The sequence below is a fragment of the Labrus mixtus genome, chromosome 23 (assembly GCF_963584025.1).
Source record: "Labrus mixtus chromosome 23, fLabMix1.1, whole genome shotgun sequence".
Classification (NCBI taxonomy): domain Eukaryota; kingdom Metazoa; phylum Chordata; class Actinopteri; order Labriformes; family Labridae; genus Labrus; species Labrus mixtus.
The window spans coordinates 21,318,426-21,333,425 of NC_083634.1; the positions used below are offsets into that span (position 1 = coordinate 21,318,426).

At 43.5% G+C, this 15,000-nt stretch overlaps 2 protein-coding genes across 3 annotated transcripts in view; both read left to right on the forward strand.

The window, feature by feature from the left end:
- The first annotated feature begins 4,054 nt into the window (after positions 1–4,054).
- On the forward strand, positions 4,055–12,030 carry LOC132958653 (F-box only protein 41-like). The gene is made up of 16 exons (XM_061031620.1): positions 4,055–4,446; positions 4,647–5,177; positions 5,264–5,343; positions 6,347–6,419; positions 6,879–7,088; positions 7,233–7,297; positions 7,510–7,641; positions 7,948–8,120; positions 8,615–8,838; positions 9,059–9,174; positions 9,403–9,555; positions 10,560–10,655; positions 10,859–10,977; positions 11,160–11,318; positions 11,404–11,519; positions 11,758–12,030. The coding sequence occupies exons 1-16, from the start codon at positions 4,300–4,302 to the stop codon at positions 11,818–11,820; spliced, it is 2,457 nt and encodes an 818-aa protein (XP_060887603.1). The 5' UTR covers positions 4,055–4,299; the 3' UTR covers positions 11,821–12,030.
- Positions 12,031–14,872: 2,842 nt separating this feature from the next.
- Positions 14,873–15,000, forward strand: part of LOC132958262 (ceramide-1-phosphate transfer protein-like) — a 5,398-nt gene continuing 5,270 nt past the window's right edge. The window contains exon 1 of one of the 2 annotated variants that reach the window (XM_061030985.1): positions 14,873–15,000. This exon is cut by the window's right edge and continues 135 nt beyond it. The gene's annotated coding sequence lies outside the window, so the exon portion shown is untranslated. The other variant, XM_061030986.1, reaches the window with a different exon arrangement.

Genomic DNA, 15,000 nt, shown 5'->3' on the forward strand with positions numbered 1-15,000 from the left:
TCAAACAGGTCACTCACTGCAGGAGACAGACTCTAGTGGACACTGGAGGAACTGCAGCTGTAAAGTTAGACATTTTAACATAGAGCTCTATGGAGACTGACTCACTGCAGGAGACAGACTCTAGTGGACACTGGAGGAACTGCAGCTGTAAAGTTAGACATTTTAACATAGAGCTCTATGGAGACTGACTCACTGCAGGAGACAGACTCTAGTGGACACTTGAGGAACTGCAGCTGTAAAGTTAGACATTTTAACATAGAGCTCTATGGAGACTGACTCACTGCAGGAGACAGACTCTAGTGGACACTTGAGGAACTGCAGTGTTGACTTTATTTCTCAGCTCTTATACTTTCATCCTCACTCTGGCAATCATTGCAGTAAATTTCTTTGTACTTCATGTTCCTCTCATCAACAGGCGGCTGTTGCTAGGCGACGGGTGGCCTTGTTAGATTCTGTTCAGTTTCATGAACTGTCAAGGTCGTGTTGCTATGGTAACAGCAACTGAAAGACTCAGCCAGTTCTGTTTGCACAGTAAAGACACAGATTTATTTCGACATCAAACTGCTTCTGTGTCATATTTTAAATCTAATCACAAAAGAAGTCAGTCCGTCCCTGAACACAGTCTGACTACCTGTTTGAAGCTCTTAGATCCAAACCTGCTGGTTTCTGCTAAAAACACCTGAAGATTTGTTTCAATTTATATAAAAAAAACGTTCAGAGTTTACAGAAACAGGAGGAAAATACCAAGCACTACAGTATTTCTCATTATTCTAATAACCATAGGGCTCTATGACACAGAGTAGATGGTAAATCAGGCTGTTATTTACACTGTTATCAGATGCTTCTGTTTTGAGTCTGTTTGGAAGAGACTGAACATTTCCTCATAACAACAATAACAAATCCTCATTGTTAACAGCATGTTGCTGCCCTCCTGTGGTCAGCGGTGAGTACTACAACTCCACCAATACAGATCTCTGTGACTAAACGTTCATCCAATCAATGTTTACACAGGAACAGGTAAACAGCTCAGGTGTCCTTTGCTGTGGCACTATATGGGCTCTATTATATAAAAAAAATAAACCAGTTACCCGCGCAAGGATGGAATGATTTAAAAGTAAAGATAAAGAATAATCCTCCCTTAACTATCAGAAAGAAGATCAAATGGTCGATGTATTTGTCCTGTGATATTTTTGTTAATAGTCAAACTTTTATATAATATTAGTAATTAAAGTGATTATTTAAACAGTTTATCTTACTTTAAAAACAGAAGCATGATGTCCTTAAAATTAAAACTACAGAAAAAAACAAATTTATGTGAATAATTTTAATAACTTATTAATAATAAAATCAATATATTGGATATTTGTTTTATAGCCTATATTTTTAATTATCGTGTTGACCATTGACAACACTTGTTTTCGTCCTTCTGTCTAACTGACTGAAAGATGTTGTCAACATAACTAAATAAATAAATAAGAGAAAAAAGCCCATACATCGTTTTATTTTGAAAAGCCAGTTTTCCAGCAAAAAAAAGAAGGAATAGAAATTCATTTATTTTATTGTATTTCTTTATTATAAAACACAAATAAAACACCAAAGTATTACTAAGTGTAAGTATTTACACTTTTATGAAACTGTGAATTAAATTAATTAAAGGTAGATTAATGTTTCCCGCCTCTGCTCTGCCATCAACCCCAAATCAGGACTGACACGTCACGCGGCTTTTACGTCAGCAGCAGCAGCACGCGACCGATGGGAGGGGGGCGCGCGGGGCGGCGGTTGGAACACATATATGCCATTTACACACACACACACACACACATACACACACACACACACACACACACACACACACACACACACACACACACACACACACACACGGTAACGTTTCCCGCCGCTCCGGTACCGAGAGGACTGATCGATCCACCGCGCGAGGACGGAATGAATTCCATGAGCGGGAAAAAAGACGGGAAACCATGGCAACGGATTTAAGCTCGAGGCTGAGTTATTGAGGTAAGATCAGGTAAGAGTTGAAATTAAACATTTTCTATCAGACAGAGGGGTAAATAAAGTATTATTATTTATATTCATTTAATTTGTCTCAAGATACAAATAAAATATTACAGATTTATTTCCAGCTTATAAATTTATAATTTAAAATGTTTCTGTCTGATATGTAAACAAATGGACTTTATGTTTAACAAAAACAACTTAATTCATCTCACACATGAAACTATATCATGTTTTATCATGTTCATGTTTTTAATGTGAAAAAAGACACAGTGGGTAAATATGATGATATATTATCCATCACTTTTTTTTACCTTTACAGTTATATTATATTATATTAGTTCTGTTGTTCCATTATTCACATTATAACTTATCATTTAGTATTTCCTACTTGCTCATAGCTCTGTATATATATATTTATTTCTTGTTTACTGCACATAGTTCTGTTTACATCTGTTTACATCTGTTAGTCCGATCACTGTCCACTTCTATCTACTCTTTTATATTTTATATTTTAAGTTAAGTTTAAGCTTTAAGTTGTATTTAAATTGACACTTTATATTTAAAATGTTTCGTCTACCTGCACTGTTGTTATTTTACTGCTCTGTGTGTCTTTGAATTGACAAATAAAGTTTTTTTAATTGAATTGAATATTCAAACTGTAGCCTCCTTTTGAAAAGTAAACGTGAGGCTGTTAGCAGCAGCTTGCTAGCTTAGCATAGCAAACAGACATGAAACAACTTTGTCTAAATGTGATGAAATTAAACTTCATAGTTTACTAATAAACATATTGAACAATGGATATTACCAAAATAAAAGGTTTTAGAACTAATTATTTAAATGTACTGAGGTAATAAAATTAGCCCGCATAGTTTTCAGAATTAGATTTAAAAAAAGATAAATAATGTTTTAAGTGAGTTTTAGAGATGCTTGCATGATGATTTTGTAACTGTGAGACATATTTTTATACTTTCCCATTTTGTGCTAAGCTAAGTGACCGCTAATGCTAGTTTTGTATATCACCTACAGATGTGAAATTTTCTAGTATTTAAATCAAATTATGCCAAAAAAGGGATTTTAAACGTTTTGCTGGATTTGACAGTTTTCCGTAGAGGTTTGGAGTGAAAAAGTTGCTTTTAGAGGGGTTGGTGCTAACGGAGCTGTAGATTGGACAGAATAGTATTTACTAGTATTTAAAGGCGGGGTGGAACGCCGTGAACGCTGCATGTTGATAAAGTAAAAACTCAGAGGTGATTCAGTCTAATAGAAGGATGAATGTGTGGACCACATGTTGTCACAATCCAGCCAACAGTTGTTGATATGTAGACGCTGTAAACAAAACAAAAACAAACGTTTGTTGTCTGAGGCCGCAGAGGATTCCAGTTTAAAAACTGCCTCCAGGAATTTAATATTTATTTTTAAATATGAACATTTGAGACGAACAGAGAGAAACTGAGGATTTTAGAATCCACAAGCAGACACTTCTTTCTTCCTGCTCATCCATCCAGACTTTAAATTCCTCTACATGGGGTTAACCTGAGGACACACACACACACACACACACACACACACACACACACACACACACACACACACATTCAGACTGCACACGCCCAGTGCAGCATCAGCAAGTGTGTTTCCATATTCCACACACACACACACACACACACACACACACACACACACACACACACACACACACACTCACACACACACACACACACACACACACACACACACACACACTCACATGCATGCACGGTCAGTCAGGGGGAAGATGCACGCTTCACTTACCAATTAGCCTCTCAGAAACACACACACACATGTCCTACTAATGTCAGATCCTACAGGCGTGTGTGATATTTAGACACTAATCATCATGATCGTCTCTGTCCAGGACGTGTGACCATGACTCACACACACAAAAACATGAAGCTCCGCTGCTTTTAATCCACAGATTTCAGTCTCATTAATTCTTTATTTCCAAGAAATCAATTATGTAACGCACACACATACACACACATGCACTGACCCAGTTTTATCTGTGTGTTTGTGTGTGTGTTTGTGTGTGTGTGTGTGTGTGTGTGTTTGTGTGTGTGTGTGTGTGTGTGTGTGTGTGTGTGTGTGTGTGTGTGTGTGTGTGTGTTTGTGTGTGTGTGTGTGTGTGTGTGTGCGTGTGTGCAGAAGGAATATATAAAAGCACATTTTACTACCATTCAGTCCCTCCTCCGCTGCAGCCTTTCTGTTCCTGTTTTATCTTGCAGGTCTGTCGCTCCCTGCAGAAGCATGTCTTCCTCCTCCTCCTCCTCTTCCTCGGAGCTGCCCTACTTTTGTCCTCGCTGTGGGGACGAGTTTCGTTTCTCGTCTGTACCTGAGCTCAGGGCTCACCTGGTCAGCCGACACACCTACGAGACCCTGCTGGTGCTGTCGCAGGTAAATCGTTCACAGCAGCGTCTTCAGGTTAGTTAGCTTAGTTAGTTTGATGATTGATGGCAGATGACAGTGTGCAGGAGATCGTCTGCTGTTTCTGTTGGATTCATTCCTCTCTCTCATGAAATAGATTCAGTCTCAGATGTTTCTACATGTGGCTCTAATTCTTGCTCTAATAGTTCCAATGTATTCCTACATTTCAGGCTCGGGTTAGAAGCTCCAGACCCGGTGCCCTGCTCCCCCTCCCTGGACAAACTGTATCCCAAAGACAGAGCTCCTCCCTGGGCATGAGAGCCCACAGCTTCCCCCTGCCGCTGGCCTGCCTGGATCTGGCCTCGTCGTCCGCCTCCATTCAGCTGCTCAGGGAAATGTTCGGCCCTTCTACAGATCCTTCGTCTGCGGGACCTTTAGAGGACTCGTCCAGCGCTCTGGCCCTCCCCGGCTCTGTGGGGCCTCTTCCTGGGAAGAACCTGGGCCGGGTGGGGCTCCAGCTGGGCCTGGACTTGGGGCTGTCGATGGGGATCGGGCTGGAGGAGAGGCTGGGTCTGGGTCTGGATCATAAGATCGCTCGGACGTTTGCAGAGGTGGAGGAGAGGGTGAGCCGTCGCATGGGTCGACTGAAGGTGGAGCTACAGAGGAGGGAGGCGGAGCTTGAGCGGGAGAGGCAGGAGGGGGAGCGACTTAAGGGCGAGAAACAGGAAGTGGAAGACAAGGCGGTTTACCTGGCCGGACAGGTGGGTGGAGCTAACACTCTGCAATAACTTAAACACATTTAATGTTTAGATTGACATGTTTGTGTGTTCTGTTGGTTGTGGGTCAGGTCTCTGCTGCCATGGCGATGATGGAGCGATTAAAGAAAGAAGTGGAAGGAAAAGAGAGAGAGCTGGACGAACGACAGCAGTCAGTTTTCTTCACGTTTGTCTGTGCCTCTGAATCTGTGTTTTTTTAATTCAGTCAGATTTATAAATATGGCGTGCATCAGGAAGGTCGTTTTTGCAGCTTTGGTGCTTTTTTACAGACATTTAAAAACATCAACAAGCTGCTTAAATAAACCTTTAAATCTAGAAGAGAGGGAGGCCTCGTAGCTGCTTCTGTAATTATTACAGACAGAGAGGATACTCAGAGAAACAACATGATGCCTGTACAGAGGACACGTCATGTTTAGTCTGCATCACTGCACACACACACACACACACACACACACACACACACACACACACACACACACACACAGACACACAGACACACAGACACACACACACACACACACACACAAACACACAGAGACACACACACACACACACACACACACAAACACACACACACACACACACACACACACACACACACACACACACACAAACACACACACACACACACACACACACACACACACACACACACACACACACAGACACACACACACACACACACACACAAACACACACACAGACACACACACACACACACACACACACACACACACACACACACACACACACACACACACACACACACACACACAAACACACACACAGACACACACACACACACACACACACACACACACACTAAGCTGTGGTTTGCAGTGATGATAAATGTAAGATGACAGTGAGACTCAGCAGCCCTGAGGGTGTGTGTGTGTCTCTGTGTATATCTACATATTGTTTATTTTAAGTGTTTGTGTTTTGATTTGAGGCTGATCATGTGTTCATGTAATGGAGGCTACCTGTGTGCGGGCGCCACACGGCTTAGTGGTTGTGTTTGCTGACCCCTTTGCTGAACGCCCCCCCCCCTCTCCTCCCAAACACTTCCTGTCTCTCTTCAGCTGTCCTCTCTAATAAAGTCAACAATATCCCCGAGCAAACACGACTTCAAATAACATGCTGGGTGTGTTTTACAGGGAGATGGTGGACATCGAGTGTTTTCTGAGGGAGACCGCAGAGAGAGAGGCCGAGGCCAAATCCAGACTGCAGGTGACCCTCAGAGATACTGAACGCACGCTTTAGTTTCTGACATGTTTCACAGATTGTTGAGAAGACAAACTGCTTCTCCGTGTGCTTTTTAGATTAAAGACACTGTAACACATCTGATACCACGGCAACAATAACAGAAGTCTGAGGGCGTTTTCACACTAGACCTGATTGTTTCTTACCGTACCCGAGCACGATTACTCCCCCCCCTCCCCCGCTTGTCTACGTTCACATCAGTAACATCGTCCTGTACCCGAGTACACTTGTGTATGTTCACAGTCTGATACAGCAGGGGGCAGTGTGCACATAATTGGTTTACAATTCCGCCAAGAAGCAGAAAGAAGAAGAAGGAGTAACCATGGCAACCACTGGTGACTGGGACGTCTGTCTTTGTGGCCGTGGTATCAAACAGGTCCAACCCGGCCTCACATTCTGTCCTCCTCCTGCTGTGTTTGATTTCAGGTTTTCATCGAGACGTTGTTGGAGCGAGCCGACCGCGCAGAGAGACAGTTACTGCTGCTGGGCTCACACACACATCACAACCACTACACACACCACAACGACAGGTACGCACAACCGTACACACCCACACCTGGCCGAGGAGGACGCAGTCTGGACGCCAGCACTGATGACATCATCGCAGACAAGATACAGGGAACCATCGGGAACAGGGTGAGGAAAAAAAACTGTTTCAAATGTATAAAATGTGTCAAACAAACGTTTATGTTGAATTTAGATCCAATTCTTCACTCCTCATGTTTCTTCTTCTTCTTCTTCTTCTTCTTCTTCGTCATGGTCCTCCTCTCCCTCCTCCAGAGGAGTTACAGTGTTTCAGGCTCCTACAGACTCGGGGAGCAGCCGTACAGCCAACACCACTACAGGTGAGCTACGGTGGCCCTGAAGGGACACTTTGAAAAAGTTTCACAGAACAAACATTTTAAAAATCGTGTGAAACCTTCGATATAATGTAAAGTTTGTAGTAGAATCTTTAACTGGTGAAATGTTATGATCATCTGTGGACGGATGTTTAACTCGGGGTGTAAGGAATTGCTCTTTTTGTTGAGTGAATCTCTTTGATGTTTGTTCGTCCCAGCGGTCCTACTGGTCATATGCGGACCTCGTCTCTGGGTTCAGGGGGATGGGACGGTGAGGGGGGGTTCACCCAGCTCCACTCCCACTTCTACGCTTCACCCTGGGCTCGACGAGAGAGAAGAGAGAGACAGTGGTACGTCAATTATGTTTCATCTTAAAGGAAGAATATGAGATTTTTAACTTAAATGTAGCAGAAATCAAAAATATCATCTGAAAATAACTCTGTGAGTCATGACTGTCTACAATGAGTGAGAAGCTCGAGTCCCACTGTCTGTGATGTATCTACAGCGTGTTTACATGGACGGGTTAGACTCCTCCCCTCGTGTATAAAAGCTGTTTAATTGAGGGACTAGAGAAAAGATGACATACTGTACTCACTGATTATTTGAATGTCATGTAAGCGTTTTTAGATCTAGATTTAGATCTTCTCTTGTTTCAGGGTGGGGGAGGGAGGAGGTGGAAGAACCTGGAGCAAAAGAAACCGTCGTCACCACAGCACTGAGGAAGAGGAGGAGGAGGAAGACGAGGAGGACGGAGAGGAGGAGGAAGGATTCTGGAGCAGCGCTGAGATGAGGAGGCTCATATTTGCCAGGACACACACACCTGGCTCAGGTAAACACACACCTGGCTCAGGTAAACACACACACACACCTGGCTCAGGTAAACACACACCTGGCTCAGGTAAACACACACACACCTGGCTCAGGTAAACACACACACCTGGCTCAGGTAAACACACACACACCTGGCTCAGGTAAACACACACACACCTGGCTCAGGTAAACACACACACACCTGGCTCAGGTAAACACACACACCTGGCTCAGGTAAACACACACACACCTGGCTCAGGTAAACACACACACACCTGGCTCAGGTAAACACACACACACCTGGCTCAGGTAAACACACACACCTGGCTCAGGTAAACACACACACACCTGGCTCAGGTAAACACACACACCTGGCTCAGCTAAACACACACACACCTGGCTCAGGTAAACACACACACACCTGGCTCAGGTAAACACACACACCTGGCTCAGGTAAACACACATACACACCTGGCTCAGGTTAAAGCTGTTTTCTTTTTGTCTACTCTGCAGAAGTCCCCTCCTCACTTGACTCCACCCCCTCCCGTCGTCATGGTGACAGAAACTTGGGGGCAGACACCTTGAGGCTGAGGGCGGGGCTTTTCTGCGTTTTTCCGTACCTTGATGTTCGCTCCCTGCTGCGGGCCGCTGAGGTCTGCTCAGATTGGCGCTTCGTAGCTAGGCACCCGGCGGTTTGGACACGCCTCCGGCTGGAGAACGCCAGAGTGTCAGCAGAGGTAAAGACGCCGCCATCGTGGTCATTAAAATGTTACTGAATTTATCTATGATAGAAGATTGTTCATGTCATTGTTTTAAAAAAGTTCAACAGCTCAACTTTTTATCAAACACACAAGAGGAACGAGAGGAAGCATTTTCAGTGTGTGTGTGTGTGTGTGTGTGTGTGTGTGTGTGTGTGTGTGTGTGTGTGTGTGTGTGTGTGTGTGTGTGTGTGTGTAGTTCCTGTCCACTCTGTCTCAGTGGTGTACACAAACTCAGTCAGTGGTCCTCAACAACCTGAAGCCTCGGAGCAGACGAGCCAATGAGACGAGAGAGGATTATCACAAGACGACGCGGTAACACACACACACACACACACACACACACACACACACACACACACACACACACACACACACACACACATACACACACACACACACACACACTTCTGTACTTGTCTGTCTATACTTGTGATGACCACCACGGATTATAGCTTTTTCTATGACGATGTAGCTGAAGGTGAAGAAGCACACAGGGTGCATTGTGGGTAATGGAGTTGACCCGTGTGTGTTCTGTCTCAGAGGCAGCGTGGAGCCGGGGGTGGAGGCCTTGCTGCGGTCAGCAGGGGGCAGTCTGCTCCACCTGTCTGTCTCTCAGTGTCCTCACATCCTCACAGACCGGACACTGTGGCTGGCCAGCTGCTACAGCCGGAACCTGCAGACGCTCACCTACAGGTGAGTCTGTTACCTTTCTGTTTACCTGTTTGATTACCTGTCTGTCCTCCCTCTGTCTGTAAGTCTAAATGTTAACCCCCGTGAAATATGACCTCACAATCATCTATTTACTTTAAAAGCTTTTATAATTAACTCTTTAAAGGTCGAGTTTGTCAACACAACATTCAAACATGGCCCCTCCTCCTCCAGGACGTAGTGTTTACGTTTACTGCTTTTAGCTACACTGCAAGCTAACGCAAGCTAGCACAAGCTAACCTCCGGTGTTTGTCACCTGGGTTAAAAGTTAAAAACACTTTTATTTTGACAACAATGACTCGTTTGGCCCCAAAGAATTTGTGTAAATGTTTAATTAGAGAGGATGCTGATTGTGTTCTGTTGTGATTTTGTTTTCTCTCGTTAACGCAGACATAAACCTCAAAGACTGTTTAAGAGTTTTTCTCTACATCTGTCGATGTTTTCTTTATTTTGTTCAAAATTCAGATTCTTCCCCCTGAATGTTTGTTTATTCTCTTATTGTCAACTTTAGACCCAAAACATGTATGCCAGTGTTTGTTTTTAAACTTGTGTTAGAATAATCAATGTTCTTCCAGCCAGTAATAATCTCGTGTGGAGACGGTTATGAGCCTGAAAAAACAAAACCAGGCTCTCAAGTCGGATTAAACTGAGTTTATTTATTCCACTTAATGAGTCACGAACACATTTTCACATTTAAGTATTTAGTTAGACTGTAGAAGAACATCCTTTAGCTCTCCTTTAAATAATCTCTTTTTAAACCTTTTATTCCCAGCCTACCTGTTACCTGTCTGACTGCTTAACATACAGTTAACCTGTGCGTCTGTTTACCTGTCTGTCTGTTTACCTGTCTGTGTACCGTTCTCTTGAACTGTCTGTTACCTGTCTGCTCACCGGGTTACCTATCCGTCACCTGCTTGTCTGTACACCTGTTCTTTACCTGTGCATTAACAGCCTGTTTGTTACCTGTCTTTGGGTTTACCTGTCTGCAGGAGTTCTTCAGATCCTCTAGGTCAGGAGGTTCTCTGGGCCCTGGGTGCGGGCTGCAGGAACATCAGCAGCCTGCAGGTGGCACCAGCTCACCCCTGGTCAGTTCACAAACGATTATTATAAAACCTTTAAACTGACTTTTTGTTTTTATCTGAGGTGTTAAAAACAATGACCTTGCTATTCAAAAAGTATTTCTAAACATTCTTCTTGTAAAGGAGGGCGGGTCTTATATTCAGACAGATCTGATACTTCCTGTTTGATACTACATCCTGTTTCACACTTTTAAACTTTTCTGTTTCAGCCAACAACCCACTCGTTTTGGAAACCGTTGCCTGCAGACGATTGGCCGATGCTGGCCGCACATCCGCTCCCTCAGTGTGGGCGGGGCCGGCTGTGGGACTCAGGGATTGGTTGCTTTAGGTGAGTGACAGATTCAAGTTACACGATTACACTTCGATACCATAAAAACTGTTAAAACTTGTATTTAAAAAAAATAAACGTCCTCGGATATCGGTAGATACTGAAAATCTTTGAACTTTTGAACGCCTGCTCACTGAGATATTCGTCATTCTTCTAAAATACTTGTGTGTGTGTTTGTGCAGTGCGCAGCTGTTCTGACCTGCAGATCTTGGAGTTGGAGCGTGTTACCGACCTCGGCCTGCAGGTGGCGACAGATCTGTGTGAAGCTGGTCTGAAGAGTCTGGAGACTCTGATCCTGACGCACTCACCCGTCAGCGGTCAGGCCATCCTGCACTTCCAGAGTGAGACACACACACACACACACGTATCATCATGGTTCTCACAGGTGATTGGTTGATAAAGTGACCTACGTGTGTGCGTCTGCAGGTGTGTGTGAGAACATCAGGTCTATAGTGGTGGAGGTCTCTGTGGTGGATTACTTTGAAGAGCCAGACACCGAAGAATCTCGACACCTGTTTGGAGAAATCCTCACAACGCTGAAGGTGAGATTTTCAAAATAAAACTCATTATTGCACATTCAAGATCTCCATAAACTTTATGTAAGAAGTAGATGTAGGGAAGGCAAAAGTCTAAGGAAGTGACCATATTTGGACAAGAGGGGCGGAGCTGGAGAGGAGGGCGGCATTAAGGCATTAAACAGGAAGCAAATGATTTAGACTTCCTGTTACCAGGCAACAAACGGGACAACAGGAACATAACTCTGTGTGATTTGTTCCTCAGGTTCTTCAGCAACGACCCGGACTCTTTGACGTCTTGACGGTTAAAGCCGAAGGATTCTGCTGACCTCGACACACACACTTCTAAAAGTACGAGGACCTTATATATATCTTATGCATTCCTTTAACCGACGCAGCGGAGAGAAGGGAAGAAGTGCCTACATGAGTGAGGCAGATTAAGAGATGGTGTTTGTGGCTCACGTAATCATCAGGGTTTTTAATCCATAATGTTGTTCATAAAGTTATTTAGAAATCAAGTCATCAAGAAGCACAAAGATGCAGAAAAAACTTCCAAACCTGCAATATATGAGATTAAAGAACAACTATGATAAAAAATATGACCTCACAATCATCTATTTACTTTAAAAGCTTTTATAATTAACTCTTTAAAGGTCGAGTTTGTCAACACAACATTCAAACATGGCCCCTCCTCCTCCAGGACGTAGTGTTTACGTTTACTGCTTTTAGCTACACTGCAAGCTAACGCAAGCTAGCACAAGCTAACCTCCGGTGTTTGTCACCTGGGTTAAAAGTTAAAAACACTTTTATTTTGACAACAATGACTCGTTTGGCCCCAAAGAATTTGTGTAAATGTTTAATTAGAGAGGATGCTGATTGTGTTCTGTTGTGATTTTGTTTTCTCTCGTTAACGCAGACATAAACCTCAAAGACTGTTTAAGAGTTTTTCTCTACATCTGTCGATGTTTTCTTTATTTTGTTCAAAATTCAGATTCTTCCCCCTGAATGTTTGTTTATTCTCTTATTGTCAACTTTAGACCCAAAACATGTATGCCAGTGTTTGTTTTTAAACTTGTGTTAGAATAATCAATGTTCTTCCAGCCAGTAATAATCTCGTGTGGAGACGGTTATGAGCCTGAAAAAACAAAACCAGGCTCTCAAGTCGGATTAAACTGAGTTTATTTATTCCACTTAATGAGTCACGAACACATTTTCACATTTAAGTATTTAGTTAGACTGTAGAAGAACATCCTTTAGCTCTCCTTTAAATAATCTCTTTTTAAACCTTTTATTCCCAGCCTTAGCTTCCAAAGATAAACTCCAAATTTAGTAAAATGAAGGTCTGTGATTTAAAATCAGGATGTTAGAAAGTACTGTATCTTTAAAAGCCATAATGTTTATAATTAAGGTCGTAGGAAACCCCCCTTAGTGCCCCCCTTAATGAAACCCTTAATCTTAAGCTTTACACTTAAAACAAGCACGAGAACGCACAAATTAAACTGCACAAGATCCACCAATCAATCACCAAAGACATCCATCAATCTTTAAATCAATCAAATGTTGACGGCTTATTGAATACGTCGTGTTGTTCTAAACCTCGACAGTCTGAAAGTGCTCATTGTGTCATTTTAACACCAATAAATTATTTTTCTGTCAATTTATGAGACTTTTGTTTCTTTCATAAGACGCTAGACTGTCCCATGCTTATTAAAGACCCTGAACTAACCTCTGACGCTAGACTGTCCCACGGTTATTAAAGACCCTGAACTAACCTCTGACACTAGACTGTCCCACGGTTATTAAAGACCCTGAACTAACCTCTGACGCTAGACTGTCCCATGGTTATTAAAGACCCTGAACTAACCTCTGACGCTAGACTGTCCCACGGTTATTAAAGACCCTGAACTAACCTCTGACACTAGACTGTCCCACGGTTATTAAAGACCCTGAACTAACCGCAGACACTAGACTGTCCCACCGTTATTAAAGACCCTGAACTAACCGCAGACACTAGACTGTCCCACCGTTATTAAAGACCCTGAACTAACCACCGACACTAGACTGTCCCACCGTTATTAAAGACCCTGAACTAACCACTGACCCTGGACTGTCCCACCGTTATTAAAGACCCTGAACTAACCTCTGACACTGGACTATCCCACCGTTATTAAAGACCCTGAACTAACCACTGACCCTGGACTGTCCCACCGTTATTAAAGACCCTGAACTAATCTCTGACACTAGACTGTCCCACCGTTATTAAAGACCCTGAACTAACCTCTGACACTAGACTGTCCCACCGTTATTAAAGACCCTGAACTAACCTCTGACACTAGACTGTCCCACCGTTATTAAAGACCCTGAACTAACCTCTGACACTAGACTGTCCCACGGTTATTAAAGACCTTGAACCCACCATCGACCTGCCTGATTCATCATGAAAACAACATAACCCTAGTTTTCAGACATTTGCCCATATAAGGAGTCTGTGTGTGTGTGTCTGTGTCTGTGTGTGTGTGTGTGTGTGTGTGTGTGTGTGTGTCTGTGTGTGTGTGTGTGTGTGTGTGTGTGTCTGTGTGTGTGTGTGTGTGTCTGTGTGTGTGTGTGTGTGTGTGTCTGTGTGTGTGTCTGTGTGTCTGTGTGTGTCTGTCTGTGTGTGTGTGTGTGTGTCTGTGTGTGTGTGTGTCTGTGTGTGTCTGTGTCTGTGTCTGTGTGTGTGTGTCTGTGTGTGTGTGTGTGTGTGTGTGTGTGTGTGTCTGTGTCTGTGTGTGTCTGTGTGTGTGTGTCTGTGTGTGTGTGTGTGTGTGTGTGTGTGTCTGTGTGTGTCTGTGTGTGTGTCTGTGTGTGTGTGTGTGTGTGTGTGTGTGTGTCTGTGTCTGTGTCTGTGTGTGTGTGTCTGTGTGTGTGTGTGTCTGTGTGTGTGTGTGTGTGTGTGTGTGTGTCTGTGTGTGTGTGTCTGTGTCTGTGTGTGTGTGTGTGTCTGTGTCTGTGTGTGTGTGTGTGTGTGTGTGTGTGTGTGTCTGTGTCTGTGTCTGTGTGTGTGTGTGTGTGTGTCTGTGTGTGTGTGTGTGTGTGTGTGTGTGTGTGTGTGTGTGTCTGTGTCTGTGTCTGTGTGTGTGTGTGTGTGTCTGTGTCTGTGTGTGTGTGTGTGTGTGTAATAAAAGAGCCTGAGATACACACCTTCAGGACAAAGGTAAAGTTTAAAGGTCAGGTGTGTTTGTTTTAGCCAATAAATGTGGGAGTGGGCGATCAAAAGACCTTTAACTCTAACTAGAGAGACAGAGAGAGAGAGAGCGAGCGAGGGAGAGAGACAAAGAGAGACAGAGAGAGAGAGAGAGACAGAGAGAGACAGAGAGAGAGAGTGAGCAAGGGAGAGAGACAGAGAGGTTTGTACGGGCTAGTAAACAATGTGTGTGTTTGAACAGCAGGAGTCAAAGTGAAAGTGTGTGTGTTGAGGTGTGTGTGTTGAGGTGTGTGTGTTGAGGTGTGTGTGTGTTAAGGTGTGTGT

What these genes read in the sequence shown, in the direction of transcription:
- LOC132958653 (XM_061031620.1), top strand. Translation starts at nt 4,300, where the DNA reads ATGTCTTCCTCCTCCTCCTCCTCTTCCTCGGAGCTGCCCTACTTTTGT. An exon ending in CCCTGCTGGTGCTGTCGCAG is followed by an intron (nt 4,447 to 4,646) that starts GTAAATCGTTCA and finishes CCTACATTTCAG; the next exon opens with GCTCGGGTTAGAAGCTCCAG. An exon ending in GACACACACACCTGGCTCAG is followed by an intron (nt 8,121 to 8,614) that starts GTAAACACACAC and finishes TCTACTCTGCAG; the next exon opens with AAGTCCCCTCCTCACTTGAC.